The sequence below is a fragment of the Syngnathus leptorhynchus genome, chromosome 2 (assembly GCF_054491065.1).
Source record: "Syngnathus leptorhynchus isolate UIUO chromosome 2, UIUO_Slep, whole genome shotgun sequence".
Lineage (NCBI taxonomy): Eukaryota > Metazoa > Chordata > Actinopteri > Syngnathiformes > Syngnathidae > Syngnathus > Syngnathus leptorhynchus.
The window spans coordinates 61527-84232 of NC_141196.1; the positions used below are offsets into that span (position 1 = coordinate 61527).

General features: G+C 52.8%; 5 protein-coding genes across 10 annotated transcripts; 2 read left to right on the forward strand and 3 right to left on the reverse strand.

The window, feature by feature from the left end:
- Nucleotides 1–7: 7 nt before the first annotated feature.
- On the forward strand, nucleotides 8–6775 carry m1ap (meiosis 1 associated protein). Its single transcript, XM_085902948.1, is given in 12 exon segments — nucleotides 8–273; nucleotides 2128–2363; nucleotides 2441–2632; nucleotides 3043–3217; nucleotides 3915–4061; nucleotides 4138–4267; nucleotides 4552–4693; nucleotides 4763–4817; nucleotides 4971–5113; nucleotides 5206–5318; nucleotides 5419–5500; nucleotides 5773–6775. Coding segments are annotated over 11 exon segments (1614 nt in total). The 5' UTR covers nucleotides 8–273; nucleotides 2128–2132; the 3' UTR covers nucleotides 5977–6775.
- A 317-nt stretch (nucleotides 6776–7092) lies between these two features.
- dok1b (docking protein 1b) lies at nucleotides 7093–11389 on the reverse strand. The gene is made up of 5 exons (XM_085902947.1): nucleotides 10961–11389; nucleotides 10130–10438; nucleotides 9908–10016; nucleotides 9647–9819; nucleotides 7093–9358 (listed from the first exon to the last, which is right to left on the reverse strand). The coding sequence occupies exons 1-5, from the start codon at nucleotides 11015–11017 to the stop codon at nucleotides 8039–8041; spliced, it is 1968 nt and encodes a 655-aa protein (XP_085759073.1). The 5' UTR covers nucleotides 11018–11389; the 3' UTR covers nucleotides 7093–8038.
- A 1452-nt stretch (nucleotides 11390–12841) lies between these two features.
- Nucleotides 12842–16579, forward strand: nagk (N-acetylglucosamine kinase). The gene is made up of 11 exons (XM_085906125.1): nucleotides 12842–12857; nucleotides 12961–13062; nucleotides 13246–13330; nucleotides 13420–13518; nucleotides 13602–13743; nucleotides 13874–13984; nucleotides 14269–14381; nucleotides 14456–14543; nucleotides 14628–14725; nucleotides 14805–14883; nucleotides 14964–16579. Exons 2-11 carry the CDS (start codon nucleotides 12962–12964, stop codon nucleotides 15164–15166), a joined length of 1119 nt encoding a protein of 372 aa, XP_085762251.1. The 5' UTR covers nucleotides 12842–12857; nucleotide 12961; the 3' UTR covers nucleotides 15167–16579.
- On the reverse strand, nucleotides 15527–19526 carry paip2b (poly(A) binding protein interacting protein 2B). Of its 3 annotated transcripts, none has more exons than XM_085906133.1 (4): nucleotides 19359–19526; nucleotides 17263–17429; nucleotides 16976–17158; nucleotides 15527–16828 (listed from the first exon to the last, which is right to left on the reverse strand). In XM_085906133.1, exons 2-4 carry the CDS (start codon nucleotides 17416–17418, stop codon nucleotides 16772–16774), a joined length of 396 nt encoding a protein of 131 aa, XP_085762259.1. In that variant the 5' UTR covers nucleotides 17419–17429; nucleotides 19359–19526; the 3' UTR covers nucleotides 15527–16771. The 3 variants fall into 3 exon arrangements, with proteins under 3 accessions (XP_085762259.1, XP_085762258.1, XP_085762260.1); XM_085906132.1 differs by lacking the exon at nucleotides 19359–19526 and adding an exon at nucleotides 18159–18724; XM_085906134.1 differs by lacking the exon at nucleotides 19359–19526 and adding an exon at nucleotides 17952–17976.
- A 743-nt stretch (nucleotides 19527–20269) lies between these two features.
- LOC147059813 (ankyrin repeat domain-containing protein 46) lies at nucleotides 20270–22697 on the reverse strand. Of its 4 annotated transcripts, none has more exons than XM_085906131.1 (4): nucleotides 22571–22697; nucleotides 21937–22279; nucleotides 21454–21612; nucleotides 20270–21349 (listed from the first exon to the last, which is right to left on the reverse strand). In XM_085906131.1, exons 2-4 carry the CDS (start codon nucleotides 22245–22247, stop codon nucleotides 21133–21135), a joined length of 687 nt encoding a protein of 228 aa, XP_085762257.1. In that variant the 5' UTR covers nucleotides 22248–22279; nucleotides 22571–22697; the 3' UTR covers nucleotides 20270–21132. The 4 variants fall into 4 exon arrangements, with proteins under 4 accessions (XP_085762257.1, XP_085762256.1, XP_085762255.1 ...); XM_085906130.1 differs by lacking the exon at nucleotides 22571–22697 and having other exon boundaries at nucleotides 20270–21000; nucleotides 21084–21349; nucleotides 21937–22554; XM_085906129.1 differs by lacking the exon at nucleotides 22571–22697 and having other exon boundaries at nucleotides 20270–20978; nucleotides 21084–21349; nucleotides 21937–22553.
- Between the last annotated feature and the right edge of the window lie 9 nt (nucleotides 22698–22706).

Consider the following 22706-nt stretch of genomic DNA (forward strand, 5'->3'; position numbering starts at 1 on the left):
ATTTCGTCCCCTAGCCCAAAATAAAAAAATAAATTAAAAAAAAGAATATTTGGGCTTGATTATGGAAAGAAGAAGTCATCTTTCATCAATTTGTATCCCTTGGATATGACACGTCCTTGCCCACTCGACATCAGCTTTGGCTCTACTACCTGGGCAAAATGTGGCGCCCCCAGTGGAGAGGGAGTGAACTATCCAATCACAATCGCACCTCGTTTTGGACCTTTGTTGGCTGAATCTCTTCGCCTGCTAAAGTGACGAAACGTTTGTTATATGGTAAACGTGACCTTCAATCGACGAATTGAGATTTTGTGAAATGTAACTACGATTTTAGTACAATTGTGTGACCTCAACATCGGAGATCCTTTCGAGCGAACATTAGCATTCGTTCATTAGCTTGATGCTAAGAGTCGTTTCGTCCGTACGCGGCCGTACTGGACCCCTTGTCCTCATAACACGCGTTGTGGGTGGTGAAAAGAACAGATAGGAACACCAAACCCATGTCCACACTGCGCTGCCTTGGCGTCGTTGCTCGTAGGGCCTTGAAGAAAGCACGGGTTCGAGCCATTCATTAGTATGCCAATATTTGGATGTACAGTGGAGCCTCGGTTTTCGAACGTCCCGGTTCTCGAACAAATTGGTGTTCGAACAAAAAATTCGAGATTGTTTTGCTTCGCATGTCGGACGAAATTCGGTTGTCGCACCTCGCGAGATGAGCCGAGAGGACCCGCATGCCAACTGACTCTGTTCGTTATTACATTGTCGTTACCCTGAGGATCGCATCAACTGTAATCATGCCTCCAAAGTGGGAGCAGTAAAGCCATCCTAAAACACAAAGTCGCTCCTAAAGCAATGCGGCCGGCGCACTGCGGGCGGTTGCGCGATCGGACCAAATGAAGCTCCCTGCGCACTGAGGTCCACTTCAATTTTGGAAAGTACATCAGGACTTTCAAAATATTTTCTCAATTTTAGCGACCGCTCTGTCACAATAATGCGACCAGCGCGGTGCAGTTGCGCAGTCGGCGGCGCGCTACGGTTGCGCGTTCGGCGGTGCGCTGCAGTGGCGCGATCGGACAAAAATGCGCTAATGAAAAAAATAATGCTTAAAAAAGGCGTTTTTGTTGTTGTTGTTGTTGTTGTTGCTTAGAACGGAATAATTTTTCCCCCCATTATTTGGAATGGGAAAACATGATTCGGAATTGGAACGATTCGCTTCCCGAACAGCCTTCTGGAACGGATTGTGGTCGAAAACCGAGGCTCCACTGTATATCTGTGTGTGTAGCCCACATTGCTATAGACCAAAGGAACCCAGATGCACTGCATAACACCAAATCACCAAAAATGATTCCCGAGCGCGGCGCCGCTGCTGCTCACTGCTCCCCTCTCCCCCAGGGGATGGATCAAAATCACATGGGGATGGGTTAAATGCAGAGGACAGAGCCCTTTGAGACTGCTTGTGATTTAGGGCTATATAAACTTGACTTGATTGATTGATTGATTGATTGATTTATTTGCCAGGATTTCCCATCGTAATGTCTGATGCAATTAAAGAGCTTGTTTTGAATTTTTGTCATCTGTCGGTGACAGTTAAATTGTTGCTCTGAAATGCTGTAGGCCGCGCATGTTAAACTAATACGCCACTCATCATCATCATAGCTCGTCGCGCCAAACAGCCAACCATTCTAGGGTGTTCTGCTGGGAGGATATGCTCGATGGTCTGGGCGCCCTCTCCACACTCGCACAAATGCGCGTGTTCATGCAATTGGTTGGACTGTTTTGGCGCCACTAAAAAAACTTGTAAACAGCACGAGTGTCTGTATGAAATTCAGCACTTGATATTCAGAAAGATCAAAAATGATTTACTGGGGAATTTTGAAATATCACCATTTCAACTCAAGCCATCAATAAAGAAGCTTGAGCCATTGGCAAACTAGATTCTGTTTTGATTGAATCATTACCGAGGTATTTTTGATGAAGTTTTTTTTTTTCTGTCGTCCTCCATAGCATTGGATGTTGGGATGGAGGGCTCATTTTTGTTCTTCCTGGTTCTTATTGCCTCCTTGTGATCAAGTATCCTTTTGTTTTTTAACATGTTCAGTCAATGTAAGCACTTTCTTCTTGTGTTTCCAGGTGACATGGATTGCAAGAAGGCTTCCGGTCTCTCCAACACCACATTTCTACGGCAACCAGCCCGGGTCTTGATCGTTGAAGCCGTGCCGCCACGGTGGACCGACACCCGCGCGGTTCTCTGTGATGCTCTTGAGAACTTCCTGACCATGGTCTGTAGTCTGAAGGGCCCTTCTAGACTTCCTTTCCTCAGCGTGTTTGCCGTCGCCAGTCAGCAGCAATGTCTGCTCCCTTTTGCGGTAATTGTCAATCTATCCATCAGCTTTATTGTCATTACCTTGCCTCCCCTTATCATTTGTGTGTGTGTGTGTTTTAGAAGGTTCGGGGTAACCTGCCCAGGTTGCTTTCCTGCGTGGCGGCCTTGCGGGCAATCCCGGGCAAGGGGGTCAACACAGAACTGGCCAGTGTAGGCGAGATTTTGCGACAGACTGTGCTGGACAGCCACAGACAATTTCACCAATACAAGAAATTCAGCGGGGTCCACGTCCAGCACAACATATCGGTCGAGGTGAGGCGAGGCGAGGCGAGGGGGGCGAACATAGCGGCTTAATATGTAAGGATTGAAGACTTTGAAAGGGCTGTCCCCGATGGCATGCTTCACTTCTCCTCAGCCGCACCCACACCATTGTATTGTTTGAAGTGTGGCTGTGAGTCCCACTGAGTTTATTTGGAGCTCAGCAACATCCCATCGTGATCATTCTTTCATGTTCTCTCGGGAGTGGGAATACAAATTAAACAAGAGAGCACATTTATGTTGTGTCAGATAGTGATGGTCTTGAAGCAGGATGAAGCCGGGAAGGGGTGTTGTCCTAAAATCGCACACGTAGTATGTTACCTTCCCTAACCGTGTGCCCAAAGTGGAACCTTAGCTTCAAAGAGTGCTTTATATGTTGTTGTTTTGTTTTGTTTTATGAACAGGTTACCGTGGTGACCAGCCGTCCAGGAAAAGGCCTGGTTAGTCTTTTGAAAAATATGCTCAAGGACGATGACCTGTAGCCAATCAATAGTGTCCTGGTGGTGCAGCTCGACAGTGAGGTGGATTGGCGTCAAGATGAAGTCCCGCCTCAGGACCCACTTCAGACTTGTAGTGCAGGTAGGAAGGGAAGGAGGAGACAGACGCCCTTGATTTTTTTTTCATATGTGCCAGTGGGAGAAATGTTTTGTTTTGGACCAAAGTCAATTCAACCAACGCATTGTCCCATACGAGGACCAGTGCGTGTGTGGTCAAGTCGGTCCCAATTCAAGCAAAGCTCCTCGACTGATCCTGCGGCGTTGCTTCCGTCTATCCGGGCAGCAGAGCGGCCCGCCGTTCACAAGCCGGAGGGTCAGCGCTTCCGACCCGGCTCTGTTGCGCATTTGTTTGCCCTTGAACGCTTCCAATTTTGGCTTGCAAAATCTCTAGCATTGTACCTTGAGTGCCATTTTCTCTCTTTTGTTCTTGGTGTTCTTTCCAAGCCTCTGCTCATAAAGCAGACGTGCCTTCGAGGCAATGAGCTCGCTCGCTCGCTCGCGTCACACTGCCGCCAGTGTGACGGCAGCCGCGTTGCGTGCCGGACCATCAATGGGGCATTTGTCGCCGACGACACAGACGCGCTATTTGCCACCGGCCGTGTTGGAAAAGTGTTGGCCTGCGGGAGGCCAAACAAGTAACATGGAAAAAGAGAAAGAGAGCTCTTTGATACATCTCAAAGTTCATTTTGCTTCCTTTGTTTACGAATCCAATTCAGTCGGAATGAGAAAAGAAAATGCGGCGGCTGGCAAGTGTGTGACGGGCCAAATTCCTCCCGCAGAGAGTCTGGTGCTGGTAGACCTGCGACAGGTGGACAACACTGTGTTTGCTGTGGAGGGAGTGCTGAAGGAATGGCTTCAAGAATACGGCGTGGACTCCGAACACCTCCGCCTTGTCCTGCCGAGCCCGCGGGGGAGTCCCGCTGCAGGTCTGGAGCGAGGTGGCAAAAACCTCGTCATTCTTGCCGCCTGAGACGTGAGCGTGGCTTTTTGGCTCCGCTCTAGTGCACGTCAAGTGCGACGTGCGGGAGAGCGTCATCAGCCCCGGCCTCCTCCCGCTCAGCCCCGAGAAGCCCGATAGCCTCGCCGACGTGGCGTCTGCCTCTCCGCCACCACGGAGGATGAGAGCAATCAAGTAGGGTTGAGAAGGACTCAGCACGAGTTGCTTTTCTATTCACATCACCCTGGGGGGGGATATGTCCACCCATTGTCCGGCCGACTGAACGTGAGCGTTCCAATCCACCGTGTGCGTGTTGTCTAACCCTTTTCCAAGAGCTCCCGTTATGTCGACATATGAGACGAGCCTCAATGGCTCGGACACGGATTGCACACGTGTCGGCGGCCGCTCGGTCGAACAAAGGAGGTGACAGACGGCGACGGCTACATTTGCCAGAAGGACCTCCTATCTTGTGTCCGCAGGGCTCTGCGCTCAGGCGGCGTGTGTCAAAGCATGTTGTACGGGCTGCCGCTCGTGGTCACCCCGACGGCCTGCTGGCGGCTCAACTGGGACGAGGTGGAGAGTAACCGTCACGCCTTTCAAGCTCTCAACCGCACGCTGCAGGTGCGTCGGAAACGCCGCCGTCATATAGCGACTCCCCGAAGCCACGCTCTCCCCGATCTTCCGTTCCAGGACCAGGACCAGGTTTTGCTGCTGCGGGCAGGGCCGAGCGACGGAAGCGGCCAAGGTGCGTGGGCGATGTGGTGTGCGCTCGTAGTTGGAATTTGATCAGATCTGACCTGACCCGACTTTGTTATCCCAAGGAGGTCCAAATCTCTGTGCTATTTGTTGTTATTTCCAATGGTGGCCTTCAAAGTGCGTGTGTCTTTGCATGCCACAGATTTACGTACTTTCTATTGCCTCCATCCCTCGCCGTCCCTCGCCATGCTGCTGAAACCGGTCGTCTGCCAGGAACTGTTTATGCCCGGCGTTCACTCGAAGCCGCTGCGGGAGCCTCCGCCCGAGGCCATGCGGCTCATCCGGGTAAAATGGCCTTTGTCTTCTCGAGAATTTCAAAGCAGTGGCGAGAGGCAGAACGCGTCACTCACGCTCATTCTGTGTCTTGTCCGTATCAGGGTTCCCTCAGCCAGATCAACGAGACGGCCGTGTTGAGCCCTTGCTGTCTGAGCAGCAACCTCTACCAATATCTCAGGAGGGTCCCGGTCACCGAGCTGCACCGTCCCTCGGGGTCGGCCTGACTTTAGTTGTGTTTCAGTAGGCGGGAGTGATCTCGCTCTGAGTTGAAATCACGTGACAATCAATGCCATGCGTCCGTCTGTTGTCTCTAGTGCGTCAAATGTGCACGTCGCTACCCAGACGTCCCAGCGTCAACCAGCAGGGGGCGTCAAAGTCGGCGGTCAACCCCATCAGGTAAACACTTGTTTTCTTGACCATGGGAGCGAGCCATATCGTTGGTTTGTGGCAACTTTAATATTACGCTCCTTTCTGATGACTGAAGTGTTCTCCTCGTTGAAAAAGTAGAGCCATTTTATTTTCAAAATGAGGACAGTGACCCCAAACCTTTGAACGGTAGTGTGCGTGGCACGCGCTGTCCCCGGTGGAAAGGAAATGAGCACGTTTGGACTTTGGTCTGCCTGCCCGCCGTCCCAAATGCAACATATGTCGCCTTCCTTATCGCCCAGGCTCGGCAGCTGAGCGTGTACAGCGGCGATGTCGTTTCCGCCGTGGCGTCCTCCTCGCCCACCAGCCCGGAAAACTCTCGCCCCGCCCCGCCAAGAACCTCGCCTGTCTTTCCGCCGCGGCGACGTCCAGCCTTGACCTTGACCAGAGGGGGGAGTCGGGGGCGCTACGGAGGCGACGGCGCGGCCCCCTCGGGAGAGCACTGATAGGCCAATGCTCCCGGCGCACCCTTGTCATCTTTCCACAGCTGGGTGAGGGCTTTGCAAATGGATGCGTGTAGTGCGACAGAAGAAAAGTAGTGGAGGTATCCGTCAGAATCGTAGCAAGGTCAAGGCAAGCGTGCGCATTCTTCTGGGGTCGGAGCGAGTAAGCGGCAGACGTACGGCTCTCCGCTTCCCTTCGACCCCAGAGTCGTCCACCGTGACCCATCGAGTCGTGTCAGGCTTACGCCACCGCCGTCTGTCCCGCCTGCCGTCAGACGCGACTCGTTCTCCTGCCGTTCGGCTCCCGCGTGGAACCTTGTGGCGCGAGCGGCGACCCGCCGACCTCACGCTGTTGCCATGTCAGCGCACTTCCGCATTAGCGAGGGCTTTCCCACCACAAGGGCTCTTTTGTGCCTCCTTTTCGGCTTGCCTGGCATCCTTGCTCCCATCCTCCGGCCTACCTTTTTGTACCACCAGTCGGTGGTCTGAATTGGAAAATAGAAAGGTCACAAGTCTGAAGTTCCTTTTTCAGACTGGTAACCACAAAGGAGAACCAGGCAAGCTAAAGAGTGACGTTTTGTCTGCGTGGGTGTGTTGAATTTGACTCGGGAGGATGCATGTACTTTACTTTGAAGAGGAGTTGAGTTTTGGGAGGGAAACTTGTGAATTTTATTTATTTAGATATGTATTTATTGTATTTGAGAAAAGCATTTTCCTGTTCAGCTTTCACATGTCAACAAGTCGTTACCCTTTGCTAGAAATGCTTGTAGTTGGATTTCAATAAATTGCCTCGAGACCTCAACAGACGTCGTCGCTCATTGTGTCGCTGCGGGCAAGAACATTTTTCCTCGGGCTGTGTCTTTCCTGCACTCGTCTGTTCCAGCCACAGTGAGAACACCGGACAAAAGCCCACCCATCATCACACAAGGTGAGACTAAGTTGGCGGCGGTGCAGTGGGAAGCGGACAACTCAAAAGTCTAAAAACAAAATAGAAAAAAGGTTGGCCACCTTCCTCGGCAGTCACAGAAATGTCGAAAAGTGATTCCAAGTACCAGACATGCAAACGTTTATCCAAACAAAATTTGTGTGTGTGTGGGGGGGGGGGGGGGGGGGGGGGTCTGTTAAAAAAAAAAGAAAGAGTATTCTGCGTCCTCAAAGAAGCAAAATGAAATGATGACAGAGAGCCGACACAAAGCAAATGGAACTTGAGAGACAGACGCAATGCCGCCGCCGTGCAGTGCTAAAGATATAAGTCGCATCTGCCCATTCCAAAGAGCAGTTAAGTTGAACAAATGGCTCGTCGTCAAATGGCCCCAAACGGAACCCTGGAACGTGGCAACCCGACGGGGCAAACGAAGGAGAAGAAAGGCTCTGCCTAAACGGTGCCACGATGTGCTCGGAAACGCACCTGACTAACAAAAGCAGAGTGTGGCACAGGATGAGGTCCGACTTGCTCAGAAAGTCCCTTGACTAAGAGTAACTGTGATGTTGCTGCTTTTGCAGATATCTTTTATTGCCCGTGAGATTTGCGGACATCTACGTATGTAAACATCCATTGCGAGTCCAGTCTCTCATGTAGCAGATGCAAGAAGGATAGAGTGCTGCAGTTTGGCGCGCTTTGGGTCAAGTTCCTCGACCCAAACGAGGATTCATTGCGTGATTCCTGCAAAAGATTTTCCACCGTCTTGGTTCCCTTGGATGGAGGAGAGGATGGATGGCAGCTAAGGTGATGTGACTCGCTCACGTGAATGAGAATGTCCTGGGCTGGAGCTGCACCCGATCTAAAGGCGGCAGCATCGGCGGCGGTGGCAGCATCGGCGGCGGTGGCAGCGGCGGCGGAGGTGGCAGCGGCGGCGGAGGTGGCAGCGGAAGCGGAGGTGGCAGCGGCGGCGGAAACAGAAGCGGCTTTCTCACGCATCTGCGTGCGCCTGACAGCTTGCTCGGTCGGTCTCTGACAGATGAGACCGTCCCAACACTTTCGCCGCCGTTTTTGCCCCCACAATGACACAAGTGTTCTTCTGAAAACAAAGTCTTCTTTTGATCACTTACAGACTAAGGCAACTGTTCAAATATTTCCCAAGTTGTCATAGATGGTATCCGGTGAGCCCAGTGCTGACGGTTTGGACTGATTTGACCACGATGTGGAAGGTTTAGAGACGATGCTGTACAGCTCCCTTTCCTTTCTGCCCCTAAAGTTGTTGTTGTTGTTGTTGTTGTCGTCGTCGTCGTCGTCGTCGTCGTCGTTGCCGCCGCTCACATTGTCGTCGGGCTCGCCAAGTCTCCCAGGAGGCGACGGTACGGGCACCTTCCGAGCAAAATTGCCCCAGACGGGTTTGGGAGCGGCGACGGGCTTGGGCCATCTTGGAGCCGGCAGGTGTCGCCCTTCACGATTGCCGGGCCAATGTTTGTGGGACTCCAGAGACTTTGCGTGAGCAGTGGTGCTGTAATCCCCCTCCGCTCCCGCGGGGGCCGCCGCTTCCTCCTGCCTCTTCCTTCCTCCTTTGGCGCTACCCTCCGGTTCGTCGTAAATATGCTCCGGAGAAGGAAGGGGGGCGGACAGAGCCCCGGGGTTCGGCATGTCGTCGTTCACGGCGCGCCTCCCGTCCCCATTCAGAAGCAAGACATCCGTCTGACGGCTGAGCTCCAGGCTGATGCGGTCATAGATGTGCGAATAGAGGTCCCGGGCTTTCCTCTGGTCGCCGCCCCCACGAGCTCGGGCCCCGCCCCCGGAGGACTCGTCACCCAGCGGACGCAGGCGACGGGCTGGAACTCGCAGCGCCGACGCAATGCTGTCCACCGGGTCCGAGTAGAGGCCGTCGGCCTTTTGCGGGGGCAGACGGACGGCGTCTGCCGGCTCCGAGTAAAGAGCGGCTCGTCGCTCGGGCGAGGGAGGACACTTTGCCGTCCCCCGGCCTCTGGGAGAGCACGGAAGTGTGTCGACTCCGCTCGCAGAGCCCAGTAACGCCGGCAGTTCTGGCAAGCTCCTCCCTTTGTGTCTATCGACGGCGCCACACGCTTGCCCTCTCGCCCCGCCGCCGCCGCCGCCGCCATCTCCTCCCTCCCTTTTGCCGAGCACACCGTCTGCGGAGCCCGGTTTGCTGCCGCCCGAATCGCCGTCGGCCTCCCAGCTGTTACAGCTGCTGCCGCCGCTGTCTCGGCTTGCGGGTGCCGCGGCGCCGGCTGCGTCGCGTACGTGCCGCAGCGAGGGCGGGCACTCTGGATCAAAGTCGACGGGGCAGCTTAGCGGACGCTCCTCAGCCAGGGCCTTCTGGGACTTGATGGCCCGGTCCACCAGGACGAAGATCTCGTTACCTTGCTTGGTGTCGAAGCTGAAGTTGCCGGGCCCCGACTCACAGCGGCGACCGGACTCGAAGGAAAACATCACCTGGAGAAAGAAAAGATCAAGCCAGATGGATTTCAGTTCAGCCTGTGAAGGAAGGTTTAGCGCCCTTTTTTTTTGTCTGGCTGGCTGGCTGGCTGGCTGGCTTTGACTTGCTTTTCACGTTACTCCTGTTAGCAAATCCCCACCTGCGACGAGCTTTCCTTAAGCCGTCTGCTATCCCGTCCGTCATTTGCGCAAACGTAATTGAACCGTAAGCGACTGGGAGTGTCAGGGTTAGGTCGCTCTGCCGCTCGCTCGCTCGCTCAGCAACACGCACGGACTCTGACCTACCCGGTCTCGACCGTATCTCCTCAGCAGCTTATAGGGCCAGACAAAGACGTCCCTCTTTGTCTTGGGCTCTTTCAAGATCAGGACGTCGCTTTCAGCTTTCAGCCAGTAGTTGCCCGACAACCCGCAGCGGTCCGACGCCTCGGTCGGCTGAATGGTCACCCAGAACTGGTTGGCTGCGGACATGTTTCTTGTTTTTTCTTTCACAGTTTACAAACGATAGCTTATGCAAGCGCTTTGGCCTTCTGTCTGTGGCATACTCACCCTCCTCTCTGGAGTAATAGATGAGGTTCTCTGACATCTTCAGGTCTTGAGGTTCCCCGTCATTATTCCTGTTGGCGCCGCCGCCGCCGCCGCCGCCGCCGCTTCCACCCTTTGGAGACACACATTTGCCTTCATGCAAAAGTGCTCACGGAAGCAGCATATGGAAAGATCTCTCTCCGCTCATCAAAGTCTTTTCAAGCAAAGGCAGACGCCAAAGGATACCTGAAACGCAATGTCACACATGGTATTCATCCACTCCTCGGCGGCGTTCTTCTCGGCAGCAAACACGTGGGTCTTGTCGTCGGTCTCCACGCAGAAGGCCGCCATGTTGTCTTTGGGACAGTTCTCCGTCAGCGCCGGCAGGATGGAGATGCACTCGGACAAGCGGATAATCTTCTTGTCGAGCTTTCTGGTCTTCTCGTTTGAATTGCCGCCGGCCGCCCCTCCCGACCCGGCCGAGTCAAAGAACTCGAGGCGCGCGATGCCGTTTTGGCTGGCCGGATAAAGGACGAACCAGTTCTTCTTCCATTTCTGTCGGGCACAACGACATAAGGAGCCACTGTCACATCCTTTCGACGCCACGCTTTGATTTTGTTCTGTTCTGAGATTGGGGAACCCCTTGCAGAAAGCAAATGTCAGAGTTCCACCTCATTCCTTCTTTGCACAAACAGTGAGCCGTACTACGAACGCGTTCCCGTTGACTTTTTCCACTCTATTGTGGGACGGACGGACGGACGGAGCGAGGGCCAAAAATGCCTTTGCTGCTCCATGTCATATGACCCAAAGGAGACGCTCAACATAGACAAAGACCCTCTTTCAATTCCCCGCCAGGCAGGAGATGTGTTCTTAGCCAGTAGCGCGTTAGGAGCAAAGGCACGTTTGCGTGGAGACCCAAGTCCGAGCCCCTCGAACGGTGAGCGACCTCGGTATGAAGGTCTAAGGTTGTTTAAAACAACAACAGTCTTCCTTCCGTACACGGCTCTGTGCAGCTCACACACACCCAATGGAGCTCACGGCGAGGCTACTACGACGATAAGAACAGCAAAAGATTACCTTGCCAAACTTTTGATGCTGCACGTAAAGTTGTCCCTCCTTAGTGTGGGTGTCCATGCCCCCGGCCGGGCTCCAGGGACTCGAGGCTCACCCCCACCCGCCAGTCCCAGGTAATCCAAATTTGACAGCAGGGGAGGGGGGGGAAAAAAAAAATCCTCTTGAGTTTGTTGGTCTTTTTCACCCGCACTCCCCTCCACCCCAACATCCCCAACCCAAGCAAGCAACTTCCCCACTTCTTTCACTTCCGCTGCCTGACTATGAAAGGCTGAGAAGGGTTGCCGTGGGACTAGACGGTGCAAAACGGCACGGCGCAAACAAGTCAAGGCCCAACAGAACACTGGGCGCTCCCGTTTGGGATCAAAAAGGTCCAAAACGTACGTTAGGCTTCTACTTGGTGTGTCTGACGGCTGCGGTGAGCGTGAGCCGTGGGAAAAGTTGGCATCAAGAATCACAGTCTTCCCCTTAACCTTTCAGTATAAAAGCTCTTTGGTCCTTAACTAATTGACAACCAGCACCCCCTCACCCCCACCCCGTTCTCGACCTCTACGTAGGAATACTATGATCCCCGGAAAAAAGGTGAGAGGTCATCAGGGGTGCCGTGGGAAATCATCCACTTTCACTTTATTTGTCAGGACATTGTTATTTATTTCATGGAACTGCCTCGTGACTTTGCCGGCTATGGCAATGATATGTACTAATGACCAGAGAGAGAACAATACCATGCTCTTATTATATACGTCACCTGCTGGCCATTCATCCAATATGACTCATGGAGGTAGTGCATTCTGTTCATTGGAGTTAGCACAGAGTAAATCCAATTCGTGTGAAAATGGACACAAGATCACTTTCTAGTCATTTTTCGCGAATTCGCTTTTTGAAATATTCACGTTTGGCGTTGTGTGCGTCTTTCTTAGACCAAATAGACACCGTCGCTCAGCAAAGGTTGGGAAACGAATATAATGTCTGTAACTCGGTCATCAGATGTTTTATTTTGAAGGTCTGGCGCTTCGTTTCTGCTTTTCCCTGCTCGCTTGACACGCGCTCGTCTTCCTCTTCTCAGATCTCCTCACTCTTTCGTAACGGCGCTTTTGCTCGCTGTCATGGCACACTTCACACGTTGTCCCTGATACGGTGTCAGCACTTGGAACGACAAGAAAGTTCAAGTGATTTTTGTTTTCACACTATTTTCCTAGGATCACGTCAAGCAAAGTTGCAGGGAGACTCGCCCACTTTGGCAAGAGATTCGCGAATGGCTTTTTAATGGGCTGCAGATGGCTCGTGTTGGCTCTCATCGTTGTCCCTGATTCGAGCCCAAAACCAGCACTATGAACCCTCTTCGTTCCTCACGTCGTGGAGGGGGGGTCGTTCCAATTTTAGTACGGCTTAACTAACTAAAAGAAAATCACTTTAAACCCAAAACAGCGAGATAGTTTCATTGATTCGATTCACAGGGGCAAACGCGGGATGCTGCAAGCAAAAACAATCAAGAAAGATGCCAACATAAATAAGACAAACACACACACGCATAAGAAAAAACGCCGCCACAAGTAAGAAATGCCGCAAACAATGGAAAATCACTTTAAACCCAAAACAGTGAGATAGTTTCATTGATTCGATTCACAGGGGCAAACGCGGGATGCCGCAAGCAAAAACAATCAAGAAAGATGCCAACATAAATAAGACACACACACACACACACACGCAAAAGAAAAAACGCCGCCACAAGTAAGAAATGCCGCAAACAATGGAAAATCACTTTAAACCCAAAACAGTGAGATAGTTTCATTGATTCGATTCACAGGGGCAAACGCGGGATGCTGCAAGCAAAAACAATCAAGAAAGATGCCATCATAAATAAGACAAACACACACACGCAAAAGAAAAAACGCCGCCACAAGTAAGAAATGCCGCCCGCAAACAATGGAAAATCACCCGTTATCCGCCGCCTTCATTTAATTTTGTCGACGGTACAACGCTGCCGTCTACTGGTCGTTTGACAGCATGGCAAAGTTCAGCCCTGTTCTTTGGACATCGTCGCAGTCACGCGGACGGAGCGAAGCAGGAAGTGGAGCAATGGCAACCGTGTTCGGCGGCGTAGAAGGGTAAGTTTGAAAAGATAGCGCACAAAATGTTGTATGTTTTTCTGCTCCATCCCGATCGCTAAACACATCACTTGCGGTGAAGTCACTGCTATGTACGTCCCGGCATTCGGCACTACAGTGTTTCGTTCAAGTTCCAATGTTCAACCAAGAAAGACGCATCCGAAACTTGGTGTGCGCCCGTAGTGGGGGAACCCATTCCAAGGCGGTGCTGGTGGCAGAAGATGGACGAATCCTGGCAGAGACGGTGGGGCCCTCCACCAACCACTGGGTGAGTGAGCGGGCGGGCGGGCGGGCGAGCGAGCTTGAGTAGTCCTGATCTGATGACTTTTGTCTAATCAAACAATTGTGTTTGCGCAGTTGGTGGGGGTGGACAAATGTATCGAAACCATCAATCTCATGGTCCAGAGAGCCAAAGTGGAGGCGGGACTGGATCCAAACACGCCTCTGCGCTTGCTGGTCTGTCAAATGCTGGCTGGCAGAACGTGATTTTTATTTGTTTCCTTTTTTTTTTTAGACAACACGTGTGTTCATGTCGACAGGGCATGTCTCTGAGCGGGGGCGAGCAGAAGGAGGCCATCGACAAGCTGATTGCGCACATGAAAGGCCGCTTTCCTAATCTCAGCCGACATTATTTCATCACGACCGACGCCATCGGCGCCATGGCTACCGCTAGTGATCGCGGCAAGTCCAGGCTTAGCGCACACCAATTGAAACAGGCTTGATACTTTGCACCCATTAGGTGCGCGTGTGGCGTTATCTCTGTCAAGTTGGCTGCTTGATCAGAGTTCGGGCGTTTGCTTTTTTTCCCCAGGAGGCGTGGTCTTGATCTCGGGCACCGGCTCCAACTGCAAATTGGTGAACCCGGACGGGTCCCAGATCGGCTGCGGGGGCTGGGGTCACATGATGGGTGACGAAGGGTCCGGTAAGAAGTTCGACATTCCTGGACCGGATCCGATTTGAAGAAACGCCACCCCCGACACACACATTCACATCGTCATATGCCGGAATCGAACTGGCACACGAGACAGGCACGTCTACATCATCAGCGACTCCCGCCGGTCTGACAACCGTAAAGCTTCGGAACCGGCTCCGAGCTGCGGTCCTGACAGGAAATGTGTCCGTTGGCGAGAGGCGGTCACCGGAAGAAAAACAGACCGTACTTACCGGTAAGCACAAGTGACGGGTCTCCGAACGTGTTCTCCGCAGCGTTCTGGATTGCTCATTTAGCTGTCAAGAGTGTCTTTGACGCAAAAGACAAGCTGGCCAGGCCTCCTCATGATGTCGCGTATGTGAGAAAAGCCATGGAGGAGTATTTTGCGGTGAGCTTCCGTCCCATTCGGCCCGACGTTTCTCGTGTGCCACGACAAAGCGGATTCCCGACGGCTCTTTGTAGGTGTCCGACCTCATGGGAATGCTGCCGCACCTCTACACAAACTTCCAGAAGTCCCGCTTTGCCGGTTTCTGTCGGAAGCTGGCTGAAGGTAGGCAGTGAGTCGAAGCCGGCCGCCAAAGATTTCTTTGAAATACTATTGTGAAAGGCGAAAGTACTTGCTTGTGTGTCAAAGGTGCAGAGGCCGGGGATGCCCTGTGTCGATATGTGTTCTCCCAAGCCGGGAGAGTCCTCGCCAAACACGTGCGAGCCGTGCTACCTGCGGCGCAAGAGGTGACGTGCGCACGCCCGATTGCACCGTCATCGCTTTCCTCTGCGAACGCCGGCCTATAGCCCTCCCTCCATCTTCCAGCCTCTACTAAGCGGCGACGTGGGCCTGCCCATCCTGTGCGTGGGCTCCGTGTGGAAGAGCTGGGAGCTTCTGAAACCAAGTCGGTGTCCGTCGACTTTGCCCTCTCGCGCAACGCTTACGGCCGGCTCCCCAACCCGTTTTGTGCCTCCTCCCTCGCAGGCTTCGTCCAGGTCCTGGATGAGGCGGCCGCGTCCCAGGAGCTCGAGGGTCGTTTCCACGGCTACAGCCTACTGTCGTTGAAGCGGTCCTCGGCCGTCGGCGGCGCCAGCCTCGGAGCTCAGAGTTTGGGCGCGCTTCTGAAGATGGACTACGCGGCCAATGTTGACGTCTTCTACCGTCACTCCTGCGAGAATGAGCACTGAGAGTGTAAGATGCAGAGCACATTTTGGTCAACAGTTGCAGACCACGTCACCTTCTCGCGCGTCATCATATTGCGATGCCGAAGAACGGCGCAGAGGACTCGCTTAGCCAGCCAGCCGTCCGTCCGTCCGTTTTCTGAAGCCGGTCCCACAAATTTGTCGCGTCAGCTACCGACGCCGCTTCCTTTTGCGTGTTAGCAATGACGCCATCTGCTGGCCACCCGGCTGCGTTGGGCACTAAACACCAAACTCGACGTGTCTCTCTCTACTTTGAAGACGATCAGTCAGTTCCCACGTTAAATGGGACAACGACAACAGACTCCGTTGCGGGTGCTCGTCATGCCTAAGAAAGCTCCAAAGCCGTTTGCCTTGAATATCTTTTATTCATTCTTTGTATTGAAATGAATACTCTGTCTTTGGACCTCTTTAACTCGCACGGCTCGTGTCAACTAACTTGAACAAAAATCAGCCCAAAATGATTTGACGTTGCACAACCCACCTGACAAACGTGAGGAAATTACATTTTGACCCCATGTTCAAATAAATTCAACTTGACGGTGGCAAAGCGAAATGTTTCTACTCATTAACAGTCAAGTTTATGACACAAAAGTAGGACAACAAAAACTACGGAGCTGACGGGGCATTTCCGTGCGACCATCTCCTACGACTCGCGCCAAATCGGGCTCACGAGAGGAACTTTCTCATACGCGCGATTGTACAGGGGGCTGGGGGCGGACGGTGACAATCGGCCCAAATGGATCTCGCCCGTGTGACGGGACGGACCCCTCGGGTCGGTAGACCCCAAACACCTCCGTCCTCTAAACAGGATGAGAAGGACAAAACCAAAGTGGGGAAGAGGCCATTTGAAAATCCCATGCGAGTATGGACACGGGTCGGGATGCCAGCCGGATGAATAAGTAAGAATGTCGGCCGCCGGTTCCCTGCGATCACGCCCGAGCGTTTGGATGGGTCTTTGTGGCATCCTGCAAAATTGGCAAGCTCCGTGACATCACAGGCGTCAACGCTTCGCGGGGCCTTTGCTAGACGGGCAGAGCGGCCCACAGCCCAAGCCCCCCCCCCCCCCCAAATTTGGGCTATGGAAACCTTCAACCGCTTTGACATCCAATTTGACCAAACACAAAATGTATGCGAGGTCATTTTTCAAGTTTATTGGTACACTCTGTTCAAGTTGTCGAGTCTGGCATCAATCGCTCGGTAGCTGCCTCATTTCCCGCAGGGGAGGGGTTTGGGGGGGGCGGTGGGCGCGCGCCCTCTCTGCCGTGTATTGGGAAGTGTGGCCGCGCGGAGGCGCCCGTCGTAGGGCCAGACATGTGTCGAGACCCCGCTCCAAAGTGTCGCTCGGTTCGCAAGAAACAAACAAGAAATAAAAAGAAAGGGAACAAAAAGAAGAAATAATCCCCCCACCCCCCGACTGGGCCTTGATCACACAGTGTGTGTGTGTGTGTGTGTGTGTGTGTGTGTGTTGTGTTGTGTGTGTTGTGTGCGCGCGTGAGAATCAGTGTGCTGACTCATGGCCGCCAGAGTCTCTTGAGAATGCGTGAGGACTGGTGCACGTGCGTGTAGGCTCCATAGGGGTGAGGGGGACTTCTAGTATTTCTTCCCAGGGACAAACTCCTTGGCTTCAGGGTTCAACATGCTCTTCCTCTGCACAAAAGAAGGGGAAGGAGAGAGTGAGCGCTGCAGGTAGGTAGGCAGGCAGGGAGGCCGGCCGGCCGGTAGGCAAACAGCCAGGCCGGCCGGCCGGCCGGCCGGTAGGCAGGCAGGCAGGCAGGCAAGCGCCAATCTTCTCACCGCCACTTCCTCCAGACTGTTGTGGTGTTCGCTGACAGACAGGCCGTTGAGCTGCTGCTGCAGTTGCTCCACCCCTTGATTGTTGAGATCACGTGACGGGATGAACCAGTGCTGGTCCTCTTCCTCCAGCATCTCCTGGAAGCAGCGGTCCAGGAACTCTTGCTCCAGCAGCTCTTCTTCCACCTGAAGGAAGGGTCAAAACATGACGGCGGATTTGTGGGGGAAGACGACGGCTAAAGCCGAACCAGTAACGCTGCCAAAACACAACTTATACACTAGATCCACACCTGTCTGTTGTACTCCTCCTCGTTCTCCATCCACATGTATTCGGCAAAGGGGTTGGCGTCGTTGGTGTCGCCCGCATGTCCGTTAGCCACCGGCTCTTTGCCCTCCTTCCCTGGCGCGCCTCCCCCCGGTGTCTTGGCCACCTCGGGACCACTCATCTCAGCCGGCTCTGCGTGGGATGAATGACAATCGAGGTCATGAGAAGGACGTGAGGGATGTCGTCGTGGACATTTGACAACAGGATTATGCTCTACCCTAAGGCCATAGCATCCGAGGCTACATAACAGGTTATGTAACGCGGGCGGACGGACGTCGCCGTGGCGTCGAGCCTGCTAGCATCTGCACGCAGCTAACGGGCTAAGGCAGGTACCTGGCCGAGTCTACCTGCAAAGTTACTCGAAGGATTGCACAGCGCTCTTAGTTGCGAGGCGAGTATGGGAGGGGCGGGCTGGCTTGCTTGTTTGCTGGCTTGCTTGTTTGCTGGCTGGCTGGCTGGCTGCTAACTGCATGTTAGCTGCATGCAAATAGACGCTGAGCTGACTGAGCCCAGCCGAGCCGCGCTGCGCTGTCAACGAGCAGGCCTAAAGACGGCCGCCATCCCTCCCGTCAACAACAAAAGGCCGGCTCGAAATTATAGCACGCGGTTGCTCCAACACGCGAGGCGCAACCAACACAATGTCAATTTGAGCACCTCCAAACAATCAAAGTCCAAACTCGATCGCTGTGTACGGCAAACAAAAGACGAGTGCTCCGCTACGTGTTAGCACGATGCTAACGGCATGGCAGCATCACCGAGGCAGATCAACAAAAACAAGGCAGCGTTCCAGGTTTGCAGTGGCTTTGCACGGGACGAAGGCAAAAACCGCATAGCCTTGACGTTCTGCGGCCCCAGGGTTACCTGGCATCGTGTACTCCGAGTGTGGCGTGACCCAAACGTCGCTTTTGTGGCTCGCTGATTGTTAAGGGTTGCTTCCGTCGGAATTTCAGTGCAGCAACGCAATGGTGCGCGAGTTAGCTAAATCTTGTTAGCCGCCGCCTTGCTAGCGCAAGAAAACGGCGATGCTCACGTGATCTCTATTGAGTTGACGTGTTTCGCGAAAACCGTCTTTCGCACAGCTTTTCGATGTTTCGGGGGGGAAAATAGTCCCCCTCAAATTGCTATCACTCTATTCTGATGGTTTTGATCGGTGCCCATGTTTTTTTTCTCTTTTTTGGTACCTAACTGCTTTTAGTCTTGCCACGAATCAAACTAGCGACAAATACACCTTTAAAAAATACGGCATCGGGAAGGGGCATTGAACGCAGCATGTGAACAAACACGGCGCCCGCCCTTGGTCGTGCTGCGTTCACATTGAAGTCGGAATTGCAGCTTTTCCCTCTGTGAGAACGCAACAGGAACGCATTTCGACAACATCGGCTCTAACGTAAGTCCTTGTAGTTGTTTTGGAAAACAACAGTTGATATGAAAATGAAGGTAGAGCCGTTCAGAAGAAAGGATGGATGTACATAGATGTACCTAATGAAATGTGTCAAAGCCGAAACACGTTTTTATGCGTGCGACGTCAACGGAATCCTTGCTGTCACGCCGACATTTGTTGTAGACTTTTATGGCTGTCATAGTGCGCGAATCTGTGTCTTGATGTAACCCACGTTTCATGTTCGTGATGTAGATTGACGATCGTTTCTCTTCAAACGGCCGTTTGGTCACTTGACGGCTCGGTTGTGACGCTACGGGCGGCCAATCTTCCGAGGTTGAGGGAACGCCGCGCCGCGACATTAGTCACAGCAGAAACAAATGTCAATCCTCGAGTGTAACCAAATAAAGCAGCCACCAGTGAACTATATTTTCTTTGACTCCGGACTAAGCACTACAGCAGACGTAACAAACTGTGTGCGATTTCAGGACATTTATTTGCTGCCACATGTTGGACTCCCGTGGAATTGTCCCGAAAAGGTTTTTCCATGCGGTCGTAGGAGGGAAGTAGTTATTCTACTTTTCGAAGGGCCAAATTCTTTCTTTCGACTGTCTTGTGGCAAAGTTCTGGCCGGCTGGCTGGCCGGCCGGCTGGCTTCTCACTGGCAGACAACACAGACTCACCGAACAACTTGAGGTTGAAACGGAGCGAATCCGCTGGAGCAAACGATCGTCTCTGCTGCCTGCCGGATGTCACGCTGTGTTAACGTTCAACGGTTGTTTTTTTTCCTCCCATCAACAAACACGTGTCTTCTTTGACACTTTCGGGGCGTGCGTGCGAGCGAGCGAGCGAGCGAGCGAAAGCCACCGCAGCATTCAGGGCAGACGAGCCCTGTGCCGTGTTACGTTTATCCAACTGGAGGTTGCGCCCAATGGTCGAAAGCGACGCCAATCAGCTCTTTGGCGCAATGCAATTGGTCATACGGCCTGCGTGCCCGCCCCCATTCACACAAGTAAACAACATGTACCCCATGCTATAGTTCTGTATTAATCAATGTGGCTTGTTAATATTTGACAAAGTTTACGTGGCAGCTGTTGCGCCTACTTAACATTTTAGTGTTGGTAATTAACATTAAAAAAAATACCCCTGCATGGAGAATCCAGCAAAAATAGACATTATTTACTCGGCGTTTCAAACAAGTGGTTTGCACGGCTGCTTTGGGTTTGAGTCCCAGATGGATGGCCGGCCATATTTGCCACCCGAGTGAAGGTGGCCATATTTACGAGGGGGGCAACGGTATAGATAGCCCACGGTACGTCTCTCGGTATTTGCGCCATGGACACCATTTTTTGTTTGTTTACAGAGTAAAGAACATTTTTCAATCGAAATATTGCATCATTTTGCTTTGCAGCAACATTTTTCTAAATCTGGGATTATGAATAATAATGATTTGGACACTCTTCTCAAGCCTAACCCTAATTGGAATCCCTAACTTTAACTGGGTAGTCTACTTTGAAACTCTAACCCTAGTTTAAAACCTAACCCTATCACTTCTACAGAACCCAAACCCGAGTTTGCAATTCATACGGATACATTGGGAGGTTTCTGCAATCTGCGTTTATTTACTTTTGACAGAACACAAGTGGCTTAATTATGTTGGAGGACAATGTGTGATTTTAGGGTTACCAATTCATATCAGACCATCCATATGGAGAATACAGTCAGAGAGCGATACAAAGCATTTCACGACAAATAAATCGGGTCAGAAGAGAAAGGAGAAAATTGTCAAAACATATCACCGATGATCAACTATGTGTTTCTCACAAGTGAACAAAAAGGACGCCACGGAAAGCATACGTCCAAAACCGCTGAGCTGCCTACTCCCAAAATCTGCCTCTCCATCACAAAAAATGGATGATTTTAAAAACGTAGCGTATGTATAAATGTATTAATCCAGAGTCATACGCAAAAGCCAAATATCCGACAGTTACCAATCACTCAGTGCGTCCAAATTGTTCACGAACATTGACGTGGTTTTAAATACTGCAAGATAAAAACACAGCGAGCCAGCGAACGGGACCCAAGAACAAGTTACAAACTGGTGTGTGGGGTGTCATCTCGAAGAACACAAGCAAGGTTTCTCGATCACCGAGACACACTAAAGTCATCAACTTTGCTGGCTTGAATGACATTCTCAAGAATTAATACAGTGGGGAGGGAGTTAGAAAAAAAGAAAAGTACATAACACAAGCAACGTGGCGCTTGGGACGAGCGCATCGTTTCTTCAAACCAGCCGCGGTTACCTTTAGTGAAAGAAGACAAAGACTTTGATTTGACCGGCGCACAGGTCAGTAACGCTGCGTCATCCAATTTGGAGAGCAAGTGCGGTTCGCTTTTCACAACTTTACCTCTTGACGTTTTGATAAGGGGGAAAAAAAAAACAAAAAACCCAGCCGCTCAGTGCACGAGCTCCAGCTGGCCGGCAGAGAAGGGCAGCACGCCACTGACGTAGTAGGCGATGCCGAGGGAGAGCAGGGCGATGACCAGCAGCAGCAGCAGGACTCTCCAGAAGCCCAGGTCCTCCACAAACTCCTGCCAGGTGGTGCGGAAGCTGGACAGCACGCCCTCGCTGCGTTGCAGGCTGGGGTTGAGCAGCGAGTGGCTCTCCATGGCGCTGGAGGCACAAGCTCAAGGAGGTTGGGCGCGCGCACGCACGCACGCACGCACGCAAAAATCTATTCAGCGTCTGAGCACCAAGCGTCCGGCCCGAGCACATACCTCTCGCTGTCGGCCATCTGCATGCTCTCCAGTTTGGAGTGAGCTCCTCGGTTAAAACCTTTCACCTCCTGCTCCTCCAGTCCCTCCAGCAGACGGATAGCGTCCTTGTTGACGCCGCGTCTCTTGGCCAGCACCAGCGGCGTGGAGCCGTTGTGATTGCTAGGGTTTGAGAGAGAGAGAGCGAGCGAGCGAGCGAGTCGCGCCGTCAACAACGGTACCTCAACTTAAGAGGCGAGGTCCATCCAGGCCGCACTCGAGTCAAAGGTGCCCTTTTTTAATGAATTGGCTTTGGGCTGAAATGTTACATTTTGGTAGGGCTTTGAATGATGAATGAAGCTTTGGGTGTCCGGTGCCATAAACACGCCGAGTCAGAGCCCCATCTCGCGGGCGGCAGCAGCGTTCAATCTGCAAAACTCCGGCCGGTCCGCTTCCGATCACTAAATGTGTGCTCACGAGTCATGATTTGCAGATTGCATCGCTTACCAAATATCAATCTTCAGCCCATTGGACACCAGGAACTGAATGGTATCGACGTGCCCGCACAGGTGCAGCGCCGTGTTCCCCTGGTAGTCGGTCGCCAACAAATCGGCCCCAAACTTGTGCAGCAGGCGACATATGTCCACGTTTCCCCGCGCCGCAGCTAAGTGCAAGCCGGTGCGACCCCGGTTGTCGCGGATGTTGGGGTCGCAGCCGGTCTCCAGGAGCCTCTTGGCGAAGGCCAAGGCTCCGTCGATGCAGGACTGGAGCAGAGGCACGTTGGTCTGCGACGAGTCGTTGATGAAGACATAGGACATGTCCGAGTGGCTGTCCGAAAATTCCAGCGTACCTGCATCGGGAAGGACAACGTCACTTTCCGAGGATTCCGGAACATTTGACGTGCGGGCCATTCGGTCTCGCCCGGTCGTCGCACAACGTTACTAAAGGCAGAAACGAAGCATCCATCGAAAAAAGCTGACATGTAGCTTAAGCTAACATCGGCAGCATGCGATGCTAATTGTCCGGCCAAATCGACATGAGCTCACGCGCGGCGCGGCGCGACTCGACAATCGACGCACGGGAAAGTGACACGGAGAGGATTCCTCGTTTCCTAGGAGCTGGACGACGACGACGGACGTACCTGCTTAAGACGTCGCAGAGGAGCGGCGGAAATGCTGTTGGCTACCGAGAAGCGCTGTTGAAGCTGCGACTGTCTTCTTCTTCGGAGTCATTTGCTACCATCTAGCGGTCGGGGGTGAAGCTAGCATCCGTGTTTT